General features: G+C 46.2%; 1 protein-coding gene across 2 annotated transcripts in view; it reads left to right on the plus strand.

Annotated features, from left to right (window-relative positions):
- The first annotated feature begins 3,958 nt into the window (after positions 1–3,958).
- Positions 3,959–25,751, plus strand: part of LOC144798973 (uncharacterized) — a 29,027-nt gene continuing 7,234 nt past the window's right edge. Inside the window, exons 1-4 of one of the 2 annotated variants that reach the window (XM_078670115.1) lie at positions 3,959–3,993; positions 7,917–8,004; positions 10,297–10,389; positions 12,924–13,028. In XM_078670115.1, coding sequence (XP_078526241.1) covers positions 7,950–8,004; positions 10,297–10,389; positions 12,924–13,028 — 253 coding nt within the window. In that variant the 5' untranslated portion in view covers positions 3,959–3,993; positions 7,917–7,949. Of the gene's footprint in view, positions 4,194–7,916; positions 8,005–10,296; positions 10,390–12,923; positions 13,029–25,751 lie in introns of both variants that reach the window. The other variant, XM_078670114.1, reaches the window with a different exon arrangement.

Below are 25,751 nucleotides of genomic sequence, written 5' to 3' on the forward strand. Positions count from 1 at the left end.
AGATAATAGCGGCGAGTGCCAAGGAAAAGGCTACATTTTTGATACTAGAGGTCTTGTACCAGTTTAGAGTGATGCATTTTAGGCTCAAGAATGCTCCTACCACTTTTCAGTGCTCGGTGAACTATGTTCTATCACAGCGTTCTGTGTGGCATACCTTGACGTCATTGCTGTCCTAAGCAATTCCTAGGTGGACCATCTGGGCACCTGGAAAAGGTGTTGGTTGGGAAGCAGTAGGTGAAACTGGTTTCAAAACAACCAAATGCCAGGTGGGGAATCCTCTGTAGTCTAACCTGGGTTAAAGGAAGGCAAAGGTGTGTGCTACGATCCGGTTTATATTGGAGTGCGAGTTCCTGCTACCCAGATTCAGGTGAGAACCCTTCTAGGACTCACAGGATACCACAGGAAATTTTGAAGCCAATTCTGAGTCTATAGTTGTACCCTTGACAACCTTAACATGCAAGAAGGAACATAAGAAAATTATATGGAGTGTCAGAAGGCCTCTGAGGATCTGAAGGCAGCCATGCCGTTGTGTTGAAGGCACCTCTGGTCACCACAACACTATACAAACTGAAGCTTCTGACAAAGCAGTTGTAGCAGCACTGGCTCTACTTGATGACAAGAGTAGGCAGCGTCCAGTGGGATTAATGGGCCACAGACTGCTTCCCAAGGAACAGATCTGATCTGCAATTGAAGAGGATTGCTTTGCGATAGCGTGAGCCCAGAGGAGATTTCAGCATTACTTGTTTGGCATGAAGTTTGTGAACCAGACAGATGTTGTAGGCTATAAACAATCAGAACCCCAGGCTGTTAAAATAGTCTTCCTCATGAGTGAGGCATAGATTTTACTGTAGAGCACAAGTTGTAATGCAACATGGGAATGCAGATGGACATTCCTGCTCGTGACTGGACTTCTCCAATGGAGAAGTACGGTTCTGGATACTCTGATCCAGTATGTTGGGTTGGAATATCTCCTGCATGTGCCCTGTCCTAATTTCTTCGACAACATGTGAATGTGATAATCGGATCTTTACGGGCACAGTTATCACACTAATCTAGCATTTGTTACTGTCCCTGCCAACGCCAAGGTCCAGGAATGGCTCTATGACCTGCAGAAGTACACAAAGCATGCTAATTGTTTTATGACATTAGCTTACTGTCCATGTGCTGGATTATTGCTATGAAGCAGTGGCGGCAACGACCCGATTTGTCTGAATTTGTAGTCCTAACCAGACCATTTATCTCTGTTAGAAGGGAGTGTGGCCTACTGATCTCTCTTGATTAAACATTAATGGCTTTGTCAATGGTTTTTAGATTTGCTGCACAGCATCTCTGATGATGTGCAGCATGGCTAAAGGATTAAAAAAAAAAAGAAAATGATGTGACTGCCTGTGGCATTTTGTTGGCGTGCGCAGTACTCATACGCAAGACAACAAAATCATGCTGACACGTTTTTTCCCGCTTTTAATTACCGATCTGAGTTGGATCAGTGAAAAAAATAAGTATGCAAAAGCATTTTTAATTTTCTGGGGAAGCGACGGCGGGAAAGCAGTGTGGACTGGAGGGGGGAAAGCACATGGGGGAATAGACAATAGGTTCAAGCATGGGGGTGGGGAGGAGAAACAACAGGGGAGAGAAAAGGGCACAGGTGGGTGAAGCAAGAAGGCTTGTGGATTCGGGAGAAGAAGCAACAGGTGATAGAGCAACATGGAGCAGGTAAAGCAAACAGACGAGAAAGCAAGAGTGAAAGTACACGAGGACGAGTTCACCATGGATGGGAGTTGGAAGAAACACATGAATGTCAGAGAGCACCACAGAGCGGAGATGGAGAGAACATACATGCCAATGTAGACAATTCAGGTGGGAGACTCACAATTTAGAATGCCAAATTGCTTTGTTTTAGCTGTCTCCTGCCTGAAATGGCCTCTGCTTCAATAAAAGTTGATGGGAAAAATAAATTCCTCTATTTTATTTGCTTCAAAATCTCCCACTTTCCTGTTCTAGAATGTTGGCATGTATGAGAGAAGTACCATAGGGAGACCACACGAGGGAAAACACATGCACTATCATGGACTGTTAAACCAAAAGAAAAATATAGTGATTGAAAAGCAAGCCGTGGAATCACAAAACTAGCCAATCAAACACAAGGGCAAAGAGGCATAGACAAGCTGGGACACCTCGAGAGATATCGCACCCCCTCCCCTATATAAAGGGTCCGAGAGATACTAATGTAAGGAGAGGATCAATGTAATGCAGCGCCTTGAAGCGAGACCGAGGACTCTGAGATGTCCCCAAGCGCTGCCGAGAAAGGATCAGAGAAGGTGTAAACGCAATGCAGAGCCTGGAAGCGAGACTTGAGGCTCGGAGCTCCCGCCCCACACCCTCTGCAAAGCCATTTCAGCACAGGACGCCAACTATGAATCGACTGGTGCAAGAGGTCTCTGCCGTGGCCCCTCCTGCTGCTGCCTCCACTGCCGCCTGGGTCCAAGCGGTGTGAGTCGGGCTGCGGGGCTGGCGGCAGGATGCATAGGAGCAGCGTGGACATCATCTCCGGCACTGCCGACTACCTGATCTGCCCCCGCCACGGGCACTGCTGCCAATCTTGCCCCCGCTGCAAGCGTGTCTCTGCCGTGGCCCCGCGGGCACTGCTGCCAATCTAATCCCGGCTTCTCCACTTCACCAAATTGTTTTATCCTGAGGGAATAGCACATCCTGTGCCACAAATCCCATCACAGCCAAATTCAGGGTGCGCAAAAAGACCAACTGCAGCCACATTCGAATGAAAGAAACTACGCCATGGACTCTCCTGGACTTCTTAACTTTTTCTTTTGCCCTGGCCGCCATTTTGCTGCTGATCTCGGCCGCTTTTCTCTGGACTCTGACCCGCTATCTAGTCCATTCCCTCGTCCTTTAACCCTTTTCCCCTTGACGATCCTCAAATGTTTCTTCCCTTTGCTGATCTGCCTTTTCTCCATACCCTTGTATCCCTCCCACCCTCCCTTGGTCTATAGAGATAACTCTAATCAATAGTATATGCAGTAGACCTTTGTACTATCTACCATTCCTATGTGACTCTTAGAGTATATCCTCTCATATCCCTTCCTTATGTATATAGAGATAACTCTAATCACTAGTATATGCAGTAGACCTTTGTAGTCTACCATTCCTATGTGACTCTTACAGAGTATATCCACTCATATCCCTTCCCTATGTATATAGAGATAACTCTAATCACTAGCATATGCAATAGACCTTTGTAGTTTCTACCATTCCTATGTGACTCTGTATTTCCATTCATATCTCTTCTTTCTGTTTGTATCTCTTCCTTGTGTGACTCTACATCTTGTACATTTGCAATTTTTTCTGTATGTATCTTTTATGTAACACATGTAATCCTTAGTCCTTATGTTTTGCAACTGGTTTTTATGTAAAGCGCTCTGACACCTTCGGGTAAAGTTTGCGCTATATAAAATCGCATTAAATAAAATTAAAATAAATAAAAATAAAAACCAATGGTAAGTAATGGGCAGGCCTCAAGACCCAGTATGTTCTTGGTAGGCACGCGTATTTTTTGCAACAGACAACGCTGCCTAGCAGGTAAGACCTAATACAGATTTAGAAATTATATATTTTCATATATTTATCGGAGTCTAGAAACTTGACCAGTTTTAGAATTGTGTGCATTTGCAATAACAAATAAATAGAAATCTGTATTCATCAAGTAACAAACATACATAAAATGAGAACGAATAAACACAAATAATATTCTACTATTCTTGCGGAAAGTAAATCGAATTACAAATATACGTGGTTTTGTCCCAAACATCTTGATTGAATACCCATTAGCCTATTGTTCTGTAGAAACACAAACTACTGTAATATGGCCGCGGCAGTTGCACATACCAGAAAGCGAAAGGCTTCGTAGCTGTGGAATGTTTTCTATGTCTATGACACTTTGCCAGCTCCAGGAAGTGCTGTCTTCAGACATTTCTACCGGTGAGGGGTCAGGTACCTGTATGTCAGGTACCTGTATATCAGGGGTAGACATAGCATAAGCAACAGCTTCACTTTTATCCCGTTTTGTTCTTAGCTAACCTTTCGGAAAACACACACTTGTTTCTGAAATCGCTGTGCCATGTTTCTCACGTCGTGTATTCAGTGTGTTTATGGCTGGGACGTTTCGTAAAAGTTTATAGGTATGATATTGTCTATGTGTACAAGTTTGTTTTGGGGGCGGGTTGGGTGAATTTAATTAACCACTACTTATTACGAGAAGTGACGTCTGACCGGCATACGTCACATATGAGCACTACAGGTGTCTGCGTGTGTAATCAGTGCCGAACTGAATTATTTGTTACTGAAAAATGTAGTGCTACGTTGTCCAAGTCTGCTGCTGAAATTACAATTAATGTGCAAGTTAATTAAATATTAGCATAATTAATATGCAAGTTAATTAAATTTAGCATAAGTTAGGCTGCTGCAAAATGGGCAAAAAGTTTTAGTGTTCAGGATAAAACAAGTGCTTTTCTAAATATATATGTTTGTTATACAAAATTAGACTGCACCTAATGCAAACTTTTATTTTTTTAATAAGCTAGAAGAATGCGCTCCAGAACTCAGCTAGGCACTCTCACACATCACCTTTCAAAAAGATGTCTTTGTCCCCATATACCCCCAATTTTTTACGGAGCTTATAACTTGACTCGAAGGTATCAGAGCGCCTTACACGAGAACCAGTTGCGTTACATGAGGAAACATTTTTATTTTTGTTAGGCACGGGGAGATTAAGGGGCAGATTTATGTTAACTGGCGCATCCCCAGGGATGCGCCAGTTAATGTGCGCCACAGTGCGCCACAGCTCCGCCGCCCATGGTGCGCCGCATTTACAATGCGGCGCACCATGGGGCAAAAACGGCACAGATGCGTGACGCATCTGTGCCGTAAAGGTGGCGCATTGCTGGAGTTGTGTCGCAAGCGCGACGCAGCTCCAGCAAGGCTCGGGGGTGCCCCATCTTCACAATGCTGCGTCAAGATCTAAGCCTGCTTCAAGCAGGCGCAGGGTTTTGACGCAGCATTGGCCTGAAAGTGACTGAGTGTAATCTCATAGATTTCACTCAGCCACTTTTAGGAGGCGTTCCTGCGCAGGAACGCCCCCCCCTGCGCAGGAACGCCTCCTTATGGCGCAGGGCTTTACAACGTGATGCATCTCCTAGATGCGTCACGTTGTAAATAGGGCGCATTGTTTGCGCCGCCGTTGCGTCAAATAAAGTGACGCAATTGCGGCGCAAAGAGGCGCAAGGGCCTCATAAATCTGCCCCTAAGTGATTTGCCCAGAATCACAGGATGTTGCGCCTCCTTGCCGGGGCTCGAACCTGGTTCTCCAGATTCGAGGTCCACCGCCCTCAGGCCAACTCTTCTCCCAAATGGCCATATATATTAAAATACCTACACTGGCTCTAGCAGCTTTTAGAACGGCTGATTAACCAATTGCTCGCATTTACATTTCTTTCTAGGAGCAGGCGCCAGGGTGTGAAAGCTTGTTTCTTCTTGCACTCTCTGCTCCGATTTTGCCTTAAAGCTACAGCAGAGCCTGCTCTGCTTCCTTTCAGCCAGAGACACCTTAAGATCGACGTTAACCGCCCAGATATATATATATTTTTTTCAAATTAAAAACTAGACCTGTTTTTATGAAACTGAAAAACATTCAACATTGTCGTTCAACCTCTAGTTATTTATGGACTGCTTTCCATAACCCTGATGAGGCTGAACCCCTTGAGTGCTGGCCACATTCAACTGACGTCGCATGCACTACCTCGGTAGTGCTGCGCACGTCAGTTGAACGTCGCGGCCCCGCCCGTGCAATAGAACGTTCCGCACCAGCGCGGAACGTTCAGAGCAGCGAAGGGGTTAAAGTTATTTCCTGATTGGTCTGTTTGGATTAAAATATATAGGGCTCCTGGTTTTATGGTATTTTGTGTTTTGAGAATAAACTGAGCTTTAAATTGGTATGTTTCCACATTTATTTTACTGATTAATAAATATACGCTTCTGCTTTTCTGCCTGTCGCGTTATTGCAAATTAAGCAGCCAAATATAACGAAACGCTACACCCACAGGCAAATATCAGCATTATAATACAAATATTAACGTATGCCTGTATTTAGGGAAATTTCAACCTGTTTTTTGACTTCACATGCTGTCTATCTGCTCAGCTGTTATCCTGGAAATCACGAAGATAGCATGGCGAGTCACCCACATGAAGCACAGTTTTCTGCATTTTTCTGCTTTTAACAGGAAATGCAAACAGGAAACACTTTGTTTTCTGGCTATATTTAACTGTAAAAATCAGCAAAAACTGAAAACTGGGAGCCTTAAACATATAGTGCTTCCTACCCTAGATGAGGTCGTCAAGTGCTCCAATTTACAATGGATTCCTGGGTGTTCCTGCAGGGTGCGTGGTTGAACGGGTATTGTTTCTAGTCTGGCATATACACATTCATCAGACGTTTCTGCCCAAGAGCACACTGCTTTTAGGTCTCGCCTAGCGTTGCGCACATTCGTAGCTCGCTCAGCGAGATTTATTGTAAATGAGTAGTTTTAGAAAAGGGCTTGAAGCCCAACCCCTTATTTCCGTTGGCTTACGTCACCGTTTATGGTAAACTGTGGCCTGCCATTGGAAATAAGCATTTTGGGGTGCCTCCTTTTGGCTTTTTTGTCCGGCCCATCCGGACTGGATCGCCTGCTTCACGGCTGTCGTGAAGCAGTTTCTTATCGCAAAGAGGAGTGTTATGTAAACAAGCCGTGCGATCCAGTCCGGATGGGCCGGACAAAAAAGGAGACATGGCCCGCGTTTTTATTTTTGCATCTCGCTTTCACTTTAAAGTGAAAGCGCGATTCAGAAATAAACAGCGGCTGCCTGGTGAGCACTTTTTGAAATTTGTAATTTCACCTACAGCATGTACTTTTGGTGTCAACAATTAGCACATGACATTGTTGCTGTCAGAAAGAACAGGATCTGCGGGCTGTCACCCTTGACATGGGTCCACTTGGAGCAAAAACATGGGATGGAGCGTGTGTCCTGCTTATGTGTGAAATGTCCATGTTTGGAAGTGCGACTTTGATATTTCCATGTTTTAAGTGTCACAAATTGTCACCCAGCAGAAGAGCAGCTCCTGGCAATAGTCTGCCATGCACCTGGGTTGATAATCAGTGGGTGCCAAGTAGAGGAATTTCTTCCAATGGTAGCAGGATTAGTTAATCAGTTCAATATGTTACTATCAGCATTATTATAACAAGTTATCTCTGTAAAATACTTCAGAAAATAATTGATGTAGTATATGGATATTAAGTTCCCCTTGAATTCAAATTCTCCTACTGAAATTAGACCATGCACTGAACGTCACAATATTGGATTCTGATAAAATGACATAAATAAATATATTCATTATAAGTAAGACTTGGTTTGTGTCCCACTTTTGAACTTCCAGTTCTGTCAGATAAAAACAAGTGGAACCCCAAAAATGTCCTCCAATCATGAGTGAGTACTGCGCTGCTTCGTGTTATCGCTGTGATGTTCTTGAGTTGCTGGAAAGCGATGGTGTTCGATGAGTTGGCAAAAACCAAACAGCTTAAAAGATGTTTCGAAAACATTCTGATTGCAACTATTTATTTTCCTTAAATACTTGCTTTTGTACGAGGCAGATATTTGTCAGCAACTCCTAATGCACTGACACTTTTACACTATCCATTGGTTAACTTCTTTTCATCCACATTTCTCCATATTTTCTGTTATTTACTCTGAACCACTCTCCATCTTCTAGACAAGTGCTGAGTCATTATCATTTGTATTATTACAATTAATGTATTTTATTGTGCTTATTATTTTATTTTTCATGTTTCTTCGTACTCCAAACATTAAAGTCAAAATGGATCTGGAAACCAAAAGGATAAACAATGGAAAAATATCCAGGAAACTATGACTGTGTTAAGGTCATGGAAAATTCTGCAGGTGAGTGAAAAAAGTTGTACCTAAGCATTCTTATGAATTAAGTTATAGATAAGATGCACTCTGATATTCCTACAAAGACCAGTTTCAAAGTCTGAGTCCACGTTATACATCTCCAGTCACATAGATACCAAGGTTATTTGAATTTTTTTCATGGAGCAGATTTCATTCCTAGTTATTCTTGAGCCTATCCTCCGTAAGCCCCCAGTTTCTGAATTTCATTCCCCCATCATTTTGTTCTCCAACTTCATTTGTCATATGCAATACTCTTTCTGAATCATAGTGTTCTTCGTGTTATGTTATATGAGTTTATAACGCGCACAGCTACTCATGAGTGTCCCGGCGCTGTGCCGAGCGGGGTACGTGCAGTGGGCTTCAGGTAAATAGATGTGTTTTCAGTTTCCTCTTGAACGCAACTGGGTCTTGGATGGTGCGCAGGGCAAGAGGAAGAGCATTCCAAGCAACCTCCGCTTTCACTGCAATGAGCTGCCCCCTATCCTCTGACCTCTGGTTTTTGCTGTATCCATCTCATTATTGGAGGCTGCCCCCCCACCAGTCTGCCAGCCCTGCCCCTTGTCAGTGTTAGGCGAAGCGCCCACTTCGAAAACTAAGCCTTCACAACTGACCATCTCATGGGCGGAATATGACAAAGCTCAGAAAACTGTTTTTCAGGCATATGTTACACTTTAGTGCAGAACGCTCACCAATCACTGACTGAGGGTGAAGCTAAAGCCCACATAGAAGATTAAATGGAGGCTCAAAGCCTCCAATATGTGGCATCTTGGGGCCAAAGTCCATTAGGTCTTAAGATGAGGCCTAATTCTAACTTAAACTGGGTCTGTAGATAAACCCCAGTTACTTACCGCGTGGAGGGCTAATGATAGCCAGGCACTTAAGCACAGATTTCTCTAAACAGCTCTTCATTCCACATCTTTATATTGTTTTTAAACAAGAATCAGCTTGTTCTGTGGTGTTACCAAAATAACTGATTTTAAGTCCTGCTCTTTTCTTGGTGTACAAGAAGGCCACCGACCATCACCTATTTTTTTTGAGCGATAGTATTGAACATGTATGCTTGTTTAATGAAGATTGCACATAGCATAGAATGGAATTAATTAATTTTTCACCACATAACCTGACGATATGTTTTTATCAGTTGGAAAAACCGAAAATGGATTACGACTGGATAACATTTTAGTGTCTGGAAGGGGCGTTTTGTAGGCGTTGCTTCCAAATTCTGAATCCATAGCAAATGGATCAACGATTTGAGACCAAAATCTGAGGGCAGAGCATAAATATGTTACCAGCACCTCAGAGGAGGTGGTAATGCATTTGCAATAATAGTGAAGGGTCTGTCTTAGTGGAATATATCCATAGCAAAATGTGCAGAAAGATATATTTCCCTGGGGTGGGGACGTGGCAGGAGTGGTCCCTCACTGATAAAACCCAATACCCTTAATGAGTTCCCTTAGACTGTTTTTAGCTCCAGCACCTTTTATCTAACCACATCCTTGGATACCGAGTTGGCTGCTTTAAAACTGCATTTGAGTACCTGTATACCTCCCTGTATTCAGTCAGACGTACTCTATATTTTTGTAAGGGGACCTGAATGCTGCCAAGACGGCTTACACAACCCTTCAAATGTACCACTTAGTATAAGCGAACTATAAAAATGTTTGGGGTTGATTTTATGATCTATTTTTTTCCCACTTTTTTTTAAAATAAATTATTTTTATTAAACAATATCAACATCTTACGCAGATTACATCATATTTAGGAGACAGTAAACAAATCAAATAGTTGTACATGTTTGCAGAGGTCAAATACACAGTGACAAGTACAAAATATTTAGGGGCGTGAGTTGGTCATCATCATTTATTGACGCTGGCGGGGTGCAAATATCTCCCCTTTATGCTTTCCAGGGACCCCAGACCCTATTCCACTTCCCGGGACACCTTTATGGTCTATTCTTGACTGTGCTAGGTACTTCTATTTTTTGGGGGGGGTTCATATTTTAAGTCACAATATACTTGTCTATTGGTAAAGTCTCTTTCATTTTTATAAATTACTGATTGGCACAAAGCATAACACTGAGAAATAAGTTTATGATTGTTATTGATTAATATTGAATCTAATGTGCTCTTAAGTACTTCTTGGATGGGTTAAAGCTGTAAGTTGCGAAACAGCCGAATGGCAATTGTGCTGCTTTGATATCTAATAAGACTTCAATACCCATATTTACCTCAAGTTAATAGCATGAAAAAGATATTCTGGCCTTTTGTATTTTGTGATCAGGGTTCGTAACTGTGAAAACTGAATCTGAAGACCCACTTACCTGCATGTCCAGTACGGACTTTCAAGAAACGGAGAGCAAGGATAACTCCATAGGTAAGAAAGCAGATTTTATATCACATTTATAATGCTACGCGTTGTTGCCAGGAACAGTATCCACATTAATATCTTGGGTGTTCAGATACAGCCTAGCACAGCTTTGTCCTATATCTGATTCTGCCAGTCTAACAAAGGGAGAATCCTCTACTAGACAGGGGCTAGCTCTTAAAATTCAGAAATAAGTCAAGGACTAAAAACTAAGCAATTGACAGCTAGGGGAAACTCAAAGCTTATACGTCTGTGGTAACAGCTTAGAAACACTGTTAACGTAAATACCTGCCTTATTGACCAGAAGCAAAAGACACACAATTGATGGACAAAATGCAGAACAAATCAAAACATTCACCCCAGTCAAGAGATCTGGGTTAAATCCATCATTCTTTTGCTCACCATGCCACCCCAGTTTAGACCTGGCCATATGCAAATCGGTCTTGACCCTGCTCCTCATGGGAACAGTCCAGCCCGAACTGCTAAGCCAGGTCCTCCCTGTACCGGAAACAAGCATCCTAGGACCGTTTTTCACCCTCTTCAGCCAGGAAAGCTTGAATCCATTGGCACAGTGAGCCTGCAACCTTCGCCTGGGCATACCTAGCGCACTTAGGGCGAGGAAGCAAAAGACACACAATTGATGCATGGAATGCAGAACAACTGGGGGTGAATGTTTGCATTGTCTAGCATTCCGTCCATCAATTGTTTCTTTTGCATTATTGACCAGAAGGCACAAACAAAAGAATAGGAATACCATTAGTCCAACGTTTTGGAACTAAAAGCTAAGAGACTCTGGCTTTACAGTGCCAAACATGAGTATGAAGACACAAGTAGCTCAAAATAGAACATTGAAATTGTATATTATAAGCAAATAGAAGCATAGGTACCCCATAGCCCTGAACACGCGAAGCGAGACGCCGATTGGTTTCCACTTGCTGCAACGCAAGACCATAATCCATTGAGAACAGGTGCTTTAGTTTTCAAAGATACTCGTAATAACAATGTAGAGTGACCACGTGTAAGATATTGTCGTATTGGGTCACCACAAGCAAAACTTGAGAATTTAGAGCTGATGGCTATAATAATTTTTTAAGACGCTAATTCGGCCCTCAGTGTGAACTCCCTCTCCTGTACCAATGACATCCAGTTATTGCCAACGGTGAACCATCCGTCCTTATATGGCATCAACGGGTTGTGAGAGTGCTTCTTCGCCATCCAGAACATGATTGCTTAGCAGTTCTCAAACCTGAAGCCAATACCACTCAGATCTTAATTGTCAAGAAAGATCACTCAGTCAAAGTTTAGGATGCTATATCAGAGAGACCAATGAAACAATTAGTAACCACACTATCAAGAAGTAGCTCCAGCAGTCTACTAATAATCAATGGACGCCTCATGTGCGCTTAGAGAGAGCAGAGCGATGGCGTGCACAAGGTACATTACTGATGATAATACATGCAAATTGAAGATAGCCAGCTTTAAAGGTAAGGGCTATTATTAAGGTTACCAAGTAAGAAACCTTTCAAGACTTAAAAGCAGTTCGCTCCAGGATCCAAGGTTGGAGATACACCTGGAATCGTTAATTCCGAGCAACTTGTAATGGGGTCCTTTGCGAAGTGGGTAAGTTAAAGCGAGGCTTCAAACATGACCGTGATAATGTAGTAGTGAAAAACTCCATCACAGCAGAGGGTGTGAGAGGCAGAGTGATGGGGCTCAGAAAACTCAATCTTATGTATCATTCTAACTTGCCCCTAGAAGGTTAGTTCAATGTTTGCTACTGAGATGAGAATGCAGTCTGCAAATAACAGGTTCAAATCCCAGCAGACTGAATTTCTGTTTCATCTATTGGGTCAATGCATTCAATTGCTTTGATTTATCTCATGGCTACAGCTGTAATTGGAATCATCTTAATATATTGTGGTAGCGCACCGTATATGAAAAATAGGCCAAATTGAACCTGGTTCTAATAATTTTTATATACACATATTACTGTTTATCAGTTAACTGTGGAAGACTGAGCGGTTGACTTAACCTACGGAAAGTGAATTACGTACCTTCTAGATTACATAGATTTTCTGCCAGCCCGGCAGACAAAGAAACCCACTTGGGCTATTTTACTAGCTGCTGTGATTAACAGGTATGTTGATCATATAACGTAAATGAAATATTCTTGCTAAATTGTTCCTGATTACAGAACCGTATGAAGGTGAAACAGTGAAAATGGTTGAAATAATTTCTGACTGGCTGCTATCCATCCTGTACGGACCTTGTACTCCCACAAATATATTTGCTAGATTTCTCTGCATTATGATCTGAACATTTTATATACCCTGTTATTCCCCAAATGTATCACCTCCTTCTACTCCTACTTATGGTATTTTTTTTCTTTGACTATTTCATACTGGTATACAACATGTTATCCCAGTAAAGCGCTCTGATACCCTAACTGGTCACGTTCGCGCTCCATAAAACACGAAATAAAGAAAGTATATACGTTTTTTAACCAATGAATAGTGTGAGATAATGTGTACTTTTTGTTCCAGGGTGTGACACGCTGAAGAATGAATTGATATCCGAGGATGAAAAGGAACAGTACTGGGGACACAAGAGGAATCTTGAGGAGAATGAAAGAGCGGAAAATTCCACAGGTGACCAAGAAACTGATACAAGTTCGATTCTAAACAGCAAGAAGTTAATCAGAATGTAACAAACATAAACTGCCCTGCCTGACATATTTCAGTAAGCCCAACTCTAGGTGGCAGCATCTTAAGAGTAATAGCAAGGACATGTTAGAAGGTGTTGTTGCAATGCTGACAGCTACAAAACACTACCCTTGCAATGCACAACATTAACAGATGGGAGACCCTGACAACAAAGCCACCAACAAGCGAGAGGTCTAAGTATCACATATTTCAGTGAAGCCAAATAAATTCTAAAGCAATGGTGTGAGAGGCTGGCCTGGTAGATGATGTACACTTATGTAAGTGGACTCCCTACACCAGTCCAGAGAACCCTTATGGTGAATTAGGAGGTCTTAGACAACCATAGAGCGCTGTCTGAGTGGTAGCTATGGAGAGCAGCCTTCAGGCTTAGTCCAGAAGGAGTGTAAAGCAGCTTGTTTTACCAGAAGCAATCTTATAGGTATAGATTAAATGAAAAAGAACCACTCAATGTATTTATAAAAATATGTATTTATTATATAATACTAACACGTTTAAATATATCCTACCGGAGATATGCACAGTGCACACAATTCTTTTGCATACAAATCACGTAAATAGCACAGAATACACAGTGAACCCCAGGGGGGTCCAAACCATATATTAAGAACCATGACTCATATCAAGACAATGTCCAGAGGACGTAGAAGTGCCGGGCAACCAATGAACCACCTAAGGTGAGTGACTAGGAACCCCAAGGGGATCGTGTGCAGTGTGGGAACACAACCGTGTTCTCCGTACAGATCTACTTGTAAATCGCAGTTGCAATTTTAAAGGAAAAGGACCCTTCCTAGTGGACCCTGAATAAACCCCATGGAAGACAGAAGGTTGGAGAGCCACTCCACCCGTGGATACCCTAGTACCCACGTTACCTACACCAGGGAAGCCGGGTACGTAGGTGTGAAGTTGGGTCGGAAACTGCCATCGAACCCAATGGAGGACTTCAGGAAAGTGCCACTATTGGAGAAGGAGAAAGTGTCTGGTGGAATCCGGATGTGGATTCTAGTTGAGAGGTACCTGCAAGCAGAGGGGACAGAGTCTATGTCACTCAGGAGTGACCCGGAGACCTGGAAGACAAATGCCCACCTATGTTGGGTGTTGCAGGAGAGTCAACGGTGACCCTGAATCTGCTGCTGTGAGGACCAGGCGACGCTGAGGAAGACAAGGAGCCTTTCATGAGCTGTCCCATGTTGGATGTTGTGAGTTGAGGGATCGGTGTCCATCGAAAGCACCAACAAGCCTTGGCAACTGCAACTCACGTGGAAGTTTAAGAAGATGCAATGTCGGGACCAGCAAGGATCACGGTACGCACCACAAGCAGGGGAGTCAGGGCAGGCCCGAGTAATCAGGCGATGCCAAAGAAACAAAGGAGACCCTCAAATAGTCCAACAGGCCGGAGGCACTGGAGTCGTGGGAGGACCTCAAGCAGATCACCAAAAGATGCAGGCAGTGACGCAAGCAATGCGGTGTGGATGAAGATTCTGGTCACTGGAGGTTCTAGAGTCTCGGGCTACTTGAAGCCCGAAGTTCTTTGTGGAACGAAGCTAACAAGCCTTTGCAATAGCAAGTCAACACCTTGCACAGGGGTTCGGTTCCTGTGGCTCCCACGAGGGATACTGGCTTCAAACTTGGTGTGAAGGCAGGGCAGGCCTCGAGCGCTGTGGAGAACCACCACCTGTGTTGTTGAACTTTTCGGAGTCTGTAGGAGCTCAGGATCATCAGACCAGTCAGCTTAGTTGCAGTGCCTACAGATGCAGGGAAGTGACTCCTTCACTTCAAGGAAGATTCCTTCAGGTGTCTTTGATGCCTAGACAGGATTTAGTGTATTGGGACCGGGTGGGTGCGCTTGCTAGCGCCACTCAGTCAGCCTGAGGGGCACATTTGGTGCCTCTTTGCATAGTCTAGTTCAAACCAGCTCTGGGAGCCTTTGGCTCCCGCTCTGGAACGAAACTGGACAAAGGGCATGGGAGTAACCTCCTCCCTGTCCAGACTCTCCCCTGGGAGAGAACCCTGAATCGTCCCAACCCTTTCCTTAGGGTACTTAAGGGCTTACCTCAGTGTAGGTCCCTAGATTTGTTGTGGGACACAATTCAATTCAGACACCACTTCAACTTCTGGGCACTCTGGACTTCGTTTGGGATCCACTTCATCCCTCTTTTAGTCTGTTGCATTCTCTGTGCCTGTGCACCATACAGAAACCTATATCTTTCATAAGTGGTGCTAGCACCAGCGTACACAGGCTGCAATAGCAAGCCTGTAGTTAAAGTTTGAATGGTCTCCCATGGGTGGCATAATGCATGCTTCAGCCCGTTGAGGACCTCTATGGTCCCTATGCCCTGGGTACCTTAGTACCATATACTAGGGACTTACAAGGGCACCTAAGTATCCAATCTGGGATGTACTTAAGTACAAAACATAACAATTTAAAGGAGAAAAGCAGAGAGACTGGGGTCCTGATTAGCAGGATCCCAGTCAGACTAGTCAAAAACAGCTTAGCACCAGGCAAAAAGTTGGGGTAACCATAAAAGCAGGTCCTACTTTCCTACAATTGGCCTGCAATACCTACTCCTTTAGCTAAAGCCTGTCTGGGCATCAATCATTGTGTCCTCTAACCACCCATGGATGGGTTCAAAAAGGGGTGATGGTGATGGACAGAGTATCTGAGTTAATCAGAACACTCCTACCCAGTCAACAGATCAGGGCTTGATCCATCACCGTTTTTTAGCTCACTGCACCATCCCAGTTCAGAACCTGGCTATATGCAAATTAGACTGTCCCTGGCCCAGTGCATCATGGGAACAGGGCAGACCAAACTACCAAGCCAATTCTTCACTGGAAAGGAAACAAGCTTCCGGGGACCGGTTTCTGGCATTACAGCCGTCTTCGGCCCGGCTTGCTTGAATCCAGTGGCAAAGTGAGCAAGGGACTCACGTCTGAGCATACCCTGCCACACTTATGGCGGCCAAAAGCGGTACAAAAGGGGGTGGTGATGGACGGAGCATCTGAACCAATCAAACACTCACACCCAGTCAAAAGATCTGGGTTTAATCCATCACCGTTCTTTAGCCCACTCTGCCACCCCAGTTCAGACATGGCCATTTGAATCGTTTTGGCCACCACAAGTGTGGAAGGGTATGCTCAGATGTGAGTCCCTTGCTCACTGCACCATCAGGATTCAAGCAAGCCGGGCCGAAGACGGCTGTAATGCCAGAAACCGGTCCCCGGAAGCTTGTTTCCTTTCCAGTAAAGAATTGGCTTGGTAGTTTGGTCTGCCCTGTTCCCATGATGCACTGGGCCAGGGACAGACTAATTTGCATGTAGCCAGGTTCTGAACTGGGATGGTGCAGTGAGCTAAAAAACGGTGATGGATCAAGCCCTGATCTTTTGACTGGGTAGGAGTGTTCTGCTTAAATCAGATACTCTGTCCATCACCACCCCCCTTTTTGAATCGTTTTGGCCACCACAAGTGTTGAAGGGTATGCTCAGATGTGAGTCCCTTGCTCACTGCACCATCAGGATTCAAGCAAGCCGGGCCGAAGACGGCTGTAATGCCAGAAACCGGTCCCCGGAAGCTTGTTTCCTTTCCAGTAAAGAATTGGCTCGGTAGTTTGGTCTGCCCTGTTCCCATGATGCACTGGGCCAGGGATAGACTAATTTGCATGTAGCCAGGTTCTGAACTGGGATGGTGCAGTGAGCTAAAAAACGGTGATGGATCAAGCCCTGATCTTTTGACTGGGTAGGAGTGTTCTGCTTAATTCAGATACTCTGTCCATCACCACCCCCCTTTTTGAATCGTTTTGGCCACCACAAGTGTGGAAGGGTATGCTCAGATGTGAGTCCCTTGCTCACTGCAACATCAGGATTCAAGCAAGCCGGGCCGAAGACGGCTGTAATGCCAGAAACCGGTCCCCGGAAGCTTGTTTCCTTTCCAGTAAAGAATTGGCTTGGTAGTTTGGTCTGCCCTGTTCCCATGATGCACTGGGCCAGGGATAGACTAATTTGCATGTAGCCAGGTTCTGAACTGGGATGGTGCAGTGAGCTGAAAAACGGTGATGGATCAAGCCCTGATCTTTTGACTGGGTAGGAGTGTTCTGCTTAATTCAGATACTCTGTCCATCACCACCCCCCTTTTTGAATCGTTTTGGCCACCACAAGTGTGGAAGGGTATGCTCAGATGTGAGTCCCTTGCTCACTGCACCATCAGGATTCAAGCAAGCCGGGCCGAAGACGGCTGTAATGCCAGAAACCGGTCCCCGGAAGCTTGTTTCCTTTCCAGCAAAGAATTGGCTTGGTAGTTTGGTCTGCCCTGTTCCCATGATGCACTGGGCCAGGGACAGACTAATTTGCATGTAGCCAGGTTCTGAACTGGGATGGTGCAGTGAGCTAAAAAACGGCGATGGATCAAGCCCTGATCTTTTGACTGGGTAGGAGTGTTCTGCTTAATTCAGATACTCTGTCCATCACCACCCCCCCTTTTTGAATCGTTTTGGCCACCACAAGTGTGGAAGGGTATGCTCAGATGTGAGTCCCTTGCTCACTGCACCATCAGGATTCAAGCAAGCCGGGCCGAAGACGGCTGTAATGCCAGAAACCGGTCCCCGGAAGCTTGTTTCCTTTCCAGTAAAGAATTGGCTTGGTAGTTTGGTCTGCCCTGTTCCCATGATGCACTGGGCCAGGGACAGACTAATTTGCATGTAGCCAGGTTCTGAACTGGGATGGTGCAGTGAGCTAAAAAACGCTGATGGATCAAGCCCTGATCTTTTGACTGGGTAGGAGTGTTCTGCTTAATTCAGATACTCTGTCCATCACCACCCCTCTTTTTGAATCGTTTTGGCCACCACAAGTGTGGAAGGGTATGCTCAGATGTGAGTCCCTTGCTCACTGCACCATCAGGATTCAAGCAAGCCGGGCCGAAGACGGCTGTAATGCCAGAAACCGGTCCCCGGAAGCTTGTTTCCTTTCCAGTAAAGAATTGGCTTGGTAGTTTGGTCTGCCCTGTTCCCATGATGCACTGGGCCAAGGACAGACTAATTTGCATGTAGCCAGGTTCTGAACTGGGATGGTGCAGTGAGCTAAAAAACGGTGATGGATCAAGCCCTGATCTTTTGACTGGGTAGGAGTGTTCTGCTTAATTCAGATACTCTGTCCATCACCACCCCCCTTTTTGAATCGTTTTGGCCACCACAAGTGTGGAAGGGAATGCTCAGATGTGAGTCCCTTGCTCACTGCACCATCAGGATTCAAGCAGGCCTGGCCGAAGACGGCTGTAATGCCAGAAACCGGTCCCCGGAAGCTTGTTTCCTTTCCAGTAAAGAATTGGCTTGGTAGTTTGGTCTGCCCTGTTCCCATGATGCACTGGGCCAGGGACAGACTAATTTGCATGTAGCCAGGTTCTGAACTGGGATAGTGCAGTGAGCTAAAAAACGGTGATGGATCAAGCCCTGATCTTTTGACTGGGTAGGAGTGTTCTGCTTAATTCAGATACTCTGTCCATCACCACCCCCCCTTTTTGAATCATTTTGGCCACCACAAGTGTGGAAGGGTATGCTCAGATGTGAGTCCCTTGCTCACTGCACCATCAGGATTCAAGCAAGCCGGGCCGAAGACGGCTGTAATGCCAGAAACCGGTCCCCGGAAGCTTGTTTCCTTTCCAGTAAAGAATTGGCTTGGTAGTTTGGTCTGCCCTGTTCCCATGATGCACTGGGCCAGGGACAGACTAATTTGCATGTAGCCAGGTTCTGAACTGGGATGGTGCAGTGAGCTAAAAAACGATGATGGATCAAGCCCTGATCTTTTGACTGGGTAGGAGTGTTCTGCTTAATTCAGATACTCCGTCCATCACCACCCCCCTTTTTGAATCGTTTTGGCCACCACAAGTGTGGAAGGGTATGCTCAGATGTGAGTCCCTTGCTCACTGCACCATCAGGATTCAAGCAAGCCGGGCCGAATACGGCTGTAATGCCAGAAACCGGTCCCCGGAAGCTTGTTTCCTTTCCAGTAAAGAATTGGCTTGGTAGTTTGGTCTGCCCTGTTCCCATGATGCACTGGGCCAGGGACAGACTAATTTGCATGTAGCCAGGTTCTGAACTGGGATGGTGCAGTGAGCTAAAAAACGGTGATGGGTCAAGCCCTGATCTTTTGACTGGGTAGGAGTGTTCTGCTTAATTCAGATACTCTGTCCATCACCACCCCCCTTTTTGAATCGTTTTGGCCACCACAAATGTGGAAGGGTATGCTCAGATGTGAGTCCCTTGCTCACTGCACCATCGAGATTCAAGCAAGCCGGGCCGAAGACGGCTGTAATGCCAGAAACCGGTCCCCGGAAGCTTGTTTCCTTTCCAGTAAAGAATTGGCTTGGTAGTTTGGTCTGCCCTGTTCCCATGATGCACTGGGCCAGGGACAGACTAATTTGCATGTAGCCAGGTTCTGAACTGGGATGGTTCAGTGAGCTAAAAAACGGTGATGGATCAAGCCCTGATCTTTTGACTGGGTAGGAGTGTTCTGCTTAATTCAGATACTCTGTCCATCACCACCCCCCCTTTTTGAATCGTTTTGGCCACCACAAGTGTGGAAGGGTATGCTCAGATGTGAGTCCCTTGCTCACTGCACCATCAGGATTCAAGCAAGCCGGGTCGAAGACGGCTGTAATGCCAGAAACCGGTCCCCGGAAGCTTGTTTCCTTTCCAGTAAAGAATTGGCTTGGTAGTTTGGTCTGCCCTGTTCCCATGATGCACTGGGCCAGGGACAGACTAATTTGCATGCAGCCAGGTTCTGAACTGGGATGGTGCAGTGAGCTAAAAAACGGTGATGGATCAAGCCCTGATCTTTTGACTGGGTAGGAGTGTTCTGCTTAATTCAGATACTCTGTCCATCACCACCCCCCTTTTTGAATCGTTTTGGCCACCACAAGTGTGGAAGGGTATGCTCAGATGTGAGTCCCTTGCTCACTGCACCATCAGGATTCAAGCAAGCCGGGCCGAAGACGGCTGTAATGCCAGAAACCGGTCCCCGGAAGCTTGTTTCCTTTCCAGTAAAGAATTGGCTTGGTAGTTTGGTCTGCCCTGTTCCCATGATGCACTGGGCCAGGGACAGACTAATTTGCATGTAGCCAGGTTCTGAACTGGGATGGTGCAGTGAGCTAAAAAACGGTGATGGATCAAGCCCTGATCTTTTGACTGGGTAGGAGTGTTCTGCTTAATTCAGATACTCTGTCCATCACCACCCCCCTTTTTGAATCGTTTTGGCCACCACAAGTGTGGAAGGGTATGCTCAGATGTGAGTCCCTTGCTCGCTGCACCATCAGGATTCGAGCAAGCCGGGCCGAAGACGACTGTAATGCCAGAAACCGGTCCCCGGAAGCTTGTTTCCTTTCCAGTAAAGAATTGGCTTGGTAGTTTGGTCTGCCCTGTTCCCATGATGCACTGGGCCAGGGACAGACTAATTTGCATGTAGCCAGGTTCTGAACTGGGATGGTGCAGTGAGCTAGAAAACGGTGATGGATCAAGCCCTGATCTTTTGACTGGGTAGGAGTGTTCTGCTTAATTCAGATACTCTGTCCATCACCACCCCCCTTTTTGAATCGTTTTGGCCACCACAAGTGTGGAAGGGTATGCTCAGATGTGAGTCCCTTGCTCACTGCACCATCAGGATTCAAGCAAGCCGGGCCGAAGACGGCTGTAATGCCAGAAACCGGTCCCCGGAAGCTTGTTTCCTTTCCAGTAAAGAATTGGCTTGGTAGTTTGGTCTGCCCTGTTCCCATGATGCACTGGGCCAGGGACAGACTAATTTGCATGTAGCCAGGTTCTGAACTGGGATGGTGCAGTGAGCTAAAAAACAGTGATGGATCAAGCCCTGTTCTTTTGACTGGGTAGGAGTGTTCTGCTTAATTCAGATACTCTGTCCATCACCACCCCCCCCTTTTTGAATCGTTTTGGCCACCACAAGTGTGGAAGGGTATGCTCAGACGTGAGTCCCTTGCTCACTGCACCATCAGGATTCAAGCAAGCCGGGCCGAAGACGGCTGTAATGCCAGAAACCGGTCCCCGGAAGCTTGTTTCCTTTCCAGTAAAGAATTGGCTTGGTAGTTTGGTCTGCCCTGTTCCCATGATGCACTGGGCCAGGAACAGACTAATTTGCATGTAGCCAGGTTCTGAACTGGGATGGTGCCGTGAGCTAAAAAACGGTGATGGATCAAGCCCTGATCTTTTGACTGGGTAGGAGTGTTCTGCTTAATTCAGATACTCTGTCCATCACCACCCCCCTTTTTGAATCGTTTTGGCCACCACAAGTGTGGAAGGGTATGCTCAGATGTGAGTCCCTTGCTCACTGCACCATCAGGATTCAAGCAAGCCGGGCCGAAGACGGCTGTAATGCCAGAAACCGGTCCCCGGTAGCTTGTTTCCTTTCCAGTAAAGAATTGGCTTGGTAGTTTGGTCTGCCCTGTTCCCATCATGCACTGGGCCAGGGACAGACTAATTTGCATGTAGCCAGGTTCTGAACTGGGATGGTGCAGTGAGCTAAAAAACGGTGATGGATCAAGCCCTGATCTTTTGACTGGGTAGGAGTGTTCTGCTTAATTCAGATACTCTGTCCATCACCACCCCCCTTTTTGAATCGTTTTGGCCACCACAAGTGTGGAAGGGTATGCTCAGATGTGAGTCACTTGCTCACTGCACCATCAGGATTCAAGCAGGCCTGGCCGAAGACGGCTGTAATGCCAGAAACCGGTCCCCGGAAGCTTGTTTCCTATCCAGTAAAGAATTGGCTTGGTAGTTTGGTCTGCCCTGTTCCCATGATGCACTGGGCCAGGGACAGACTAATTTGCATGTAGCCAGGTTCTGAACTGGGATGGTGCAGTGAGCTAAAAAACGGTGATGTCTCAAGCCCTGATCTTTTGACTGGGTATGAGTGTTCTGCTTAATTCAGATACTCTGTCCATCACCACCCCCCCCCCTTTTTGAATAATTTTGGCCACCACAAGTGTGGAAGGGTATGCTCAGATGTGAGTCCCTTGCTCACTGCACCATCAGGATTCAAGCAAGCTGGGCCGAAGACGGCTGTAATGCCAGAAACCGGTCCCCGGAAGCTTGTTTCCTTTCCAGTAAAGGATTGGCTTGGTAGTTTGGTCTGCCCTGTTCCCAAGGTGCACTGGGCCAGGGACAGACTAATTTGCATGTAGCCAGGTTCTGAACTGGGATGGTGCAGTGAGCTAAAAAACGGTGATGGATCAAGCCCTGATCTTTTGACTGGGTAGGAGTGTTCTGCTTAATTCAGATACTCCGTCTATCACCACTCCCCTTTTTGAATCGTTTTGGCCACCACAAGTGTGGAAGGGTATGCTCAGATGTGAGTCCCTTGCTCACTGCACCATCAGGATTCAAGCAAGCCGGGCCGAAGACGGCTGTAATGCCAGAAACCGGTCCCCGGAAGCTTGTTTCCTTTCCAGTAAAGAATTGGCTTGGTAGTTTGGTCTGCCCTGTTCCCATGATGCACTGGGCCAGGGACAGACTAATTTGCATGTAGCCAGGTTCTGAACTGGGATGGTGCAGTGAGCTAAAAAACGGTGATGGATCAAGCCCTGTTCTTTTGACTGGGTAGGAGTGTTCTGCTTAATTCAGATACTCTGTCCATCACCACCCCCCTTTTTGAATCGTTTTGGCCACCACAAGTGTGGAAGGGTATGCTCAGACGTGAGTCCCTTGCTCACTGCACCATCAGGATTCAAGCAAGCCGGGCCGAAGACGGCTGTAATGCCAGAAACCGGTCCCCGGAAGCTTGTTTCCTTTCCAGTAAAGAATTGGCTTGGTAGTTTGGTCTGCCCTGTTCCCATGATGCACTGGGCCAGGGACAGACTAATTTGCATGTAGCCAGGTTCTGAACTGGGATGGTGCCGTGAGCTAAAAAACGGTGATGGATCAAGCCCTGATCTTTTGACTGGGTAGGAGTGTTCTGCTTAATTCAGATACTCTGTCCATCACCACCCCCCTTTTTGAATCGTTTTGGCCACCACAAGTGTGGAAGGGTATGCTCAGATGTGAGTCCCTTGCTCACTGCACCATCAGGATTCAAGCAAGCCGGGCCGAAGACGGCTGTAATGCCAGAAACCGGTCCCCGGAAGCTTGTTTCCTTTCCAGTTAATAATTGGCTTGGTAGTTTGGTCTGCCCTGTTCCCATGATGCACTGGGCCAGGGACAGACTAATTTGCATGTAGCCAGGTTCTGAACTGGGATGGTGCAGTGAGCTAAAAAACGGTGATGGATCAAGCCCTCATCTTTTGACTGGGTAGGAGTGTTGTGCTTAATTCAGATACTCTGTCCATCACCACCCCCCTTTTTGAATCGTTTTGGCCACCACAAATGTGGAAGGGTATGCTCAGATGTGAGTCCCTTGCTCACTGCACCATCAGGATTCAAGCAAGCCGGGCCGAAGACGGCTGTAATGCCAGAAACCGGTCCCCGGAAGCTTGTTTCCTTTCCAGTAAAGAATTGGCTTGGTAGTTTGGTCTGCCCTGTTCCCATGATGCACTGGGCCAGGGACAGACTAATTTGCATGTAGCCAGGTTCTGAACTGGGATGGTGCAGTGAGCTAAAAAACGGTGATGGATCAAGCCCTGATCTTTTGACTGGGTAGGAGTGTTCTGCTTAATTCAGATACTCTGTCCATCACCACCCCCCTTTTTGAATCGTTTTGGCCACCACAAGTGTGGAAGGGTATGCTCAGATGTGAGTCCCTTGCTCAGTGCACCATCAGGATTCGAGCAAGCCGGGCCGAAGACGACTGTAATGCCAGAAACCGGTCCCCGGAAGCTTGTTTCCTTTCCAGTAAAGAATTGGCTTGGTAGTTTGGTCTGCCCTGTTCCCATGATGCACTGGGCCAGGGACAGACTAATTTGCATGTAGCCAGGTTCTGAACTGGGATGGTGCAGTGAGCTAGAAAACGGTGATGGATCAAGCCCTGATCTTTTGACTGGGTAGGAGTGTTCTGCTTAATTCAGATACTCTGTCCATCACCACCCCCCTTTTTGAATCGTTTTGGCCACCACAAGTGTGAAAGGGTATGCTCAGATGTGAGTCCCTTGCTCACTGCACCATCAGGATTCAAGCAAGCCGGGCCGAAGACGGCTGTAATGCCAGAAACCGGTCCCCGGAAGCTTGTTTCCTTTCCAGTAAAGAATTGGCTTGGTAGTTTGGTCTGCCCTGTTCCCATGATGCACTGGGCCAGGGACAGACTAATTTGCATTTAGCCAGGTTCTGAACTGGGATGGTGCAGTGAGCTAAAAAACAGTGATGGATCAAGCCCTGTTCTTTTGACTGGGTAGGAGTGTTCTGCTTAATTCAGATACTCTGTCCATCACCACCCCCCCCTTTTTGAATCGTTTTGGCCACCACAAGTGTGGAAGGGTATGCTCAGACGTGAGTCCCTTGCTCACTGCACCATCAGGATTCAAGCAAGCCGGGCCGAAGACGGCTGTAATGCCAGAAACCGGTCCCCGGAAGCTTGTTTCCTTTCCCGTAAAGAATTGGCTTGGTAGTTTGGTCTGCCCTGTTCCCATGATGCACTGGGCCAGGGACAGACTAATTTGCATGTAGCCAGGTTCTGAACTGGGATGGTGCCGTGAGCTAAAAACGGTGATGGATCAAGCCCTGATCTTTTGACTGGGTAGGAGTGTTCTGCTTAATTCAGATACTCTGTCCATCACCACCCCCCTTTTTGAATCGTTTTGGCCACCACAAGTGTGGAAGGGTATGCTCAGATGTGAGTCCCTTGCTCACTGCACCATCAGGATTCAAGCAAGCCGGGCCGAAGACGGCTGTAATGCCAGAAACCGGTCCCCGGTAGCTTGTTTCCTTTCCAGTAAAGAATTGGCTTGGTAGTTTGGTCTGCCCTGTTCCCATCATGCACTGGGCCAGGGACAGACTAATTTGCATGTAGCCAGGTTCTGAACTGGGATGGTGCAGTGAGCTAAAAAACGGTGATGGATCAAGCCCTGATCTTTTGACTGGGTAGGAGTGTTCTGCTTAATTCAGATACTCTGTCCATCACCACCCCCCTTTTTGAATCGTTTTGGCCACCACAAGTGTGGAAGGGTATGCTCAGATGTGAGTCACTTGCTCACTGCACCATCAGGATTCAAGCAGGCCTGGCCGAAGACGGCTGTAATGCCAGAAACCGGTCCCCGGAAGCTTGTTTCCTATCCAGTAAAGAATTGGCTTGGTAGTTTGGTCTGCCCTGTTCCCATGATGCACTGGGCCAGGGACAGACTAATTTGCATGTAGCCAGGTTCTGAACTGGGATGGTGCAGTGAGCTAAAAAACGGTGATGTCTCAAGCCCTGATCTTTTGACTGGGTATGAGTGTTCTGCTTAATTCAGATACTCTGTCCATCACCACCCCCCCCCTTTTTGAATAATTTTGGCCACCACAAGTGTGGAAGGGTATGCTCAGATGTGAGTCCCTTGCTCACTGCACCATCAGGATTCAAGCAAGCTGGGCCGAAGACGGCTGTAATGCCAGAAACCGGTCCCCGGAAGCTTGTTTCCTTTCCAGTAAAGGATTGGCTTGGTAGTTTGGTCTGCCCTGTTCCCAAGGTGCACTGGGCCAGGGACAGACTAATTTGCATGTAGCCAGGTTCTGAACTGGGATGGTGCAGTGA

Source organism: Lissotriton helveticus, chromosome 12 (assembly GCF_964261635.1).
Source record: "Lissotriton helveticus chromosome 12, aLisHel1.1, whole genome shotgun sequence".
NCBI classification, from domain to species: domain Eukaryota; kingdom Metazoa; phylum Chordata; class Amphibia; order Caudata; family Salamandridae; genus Lissotriton; species Lissotriton helveticus.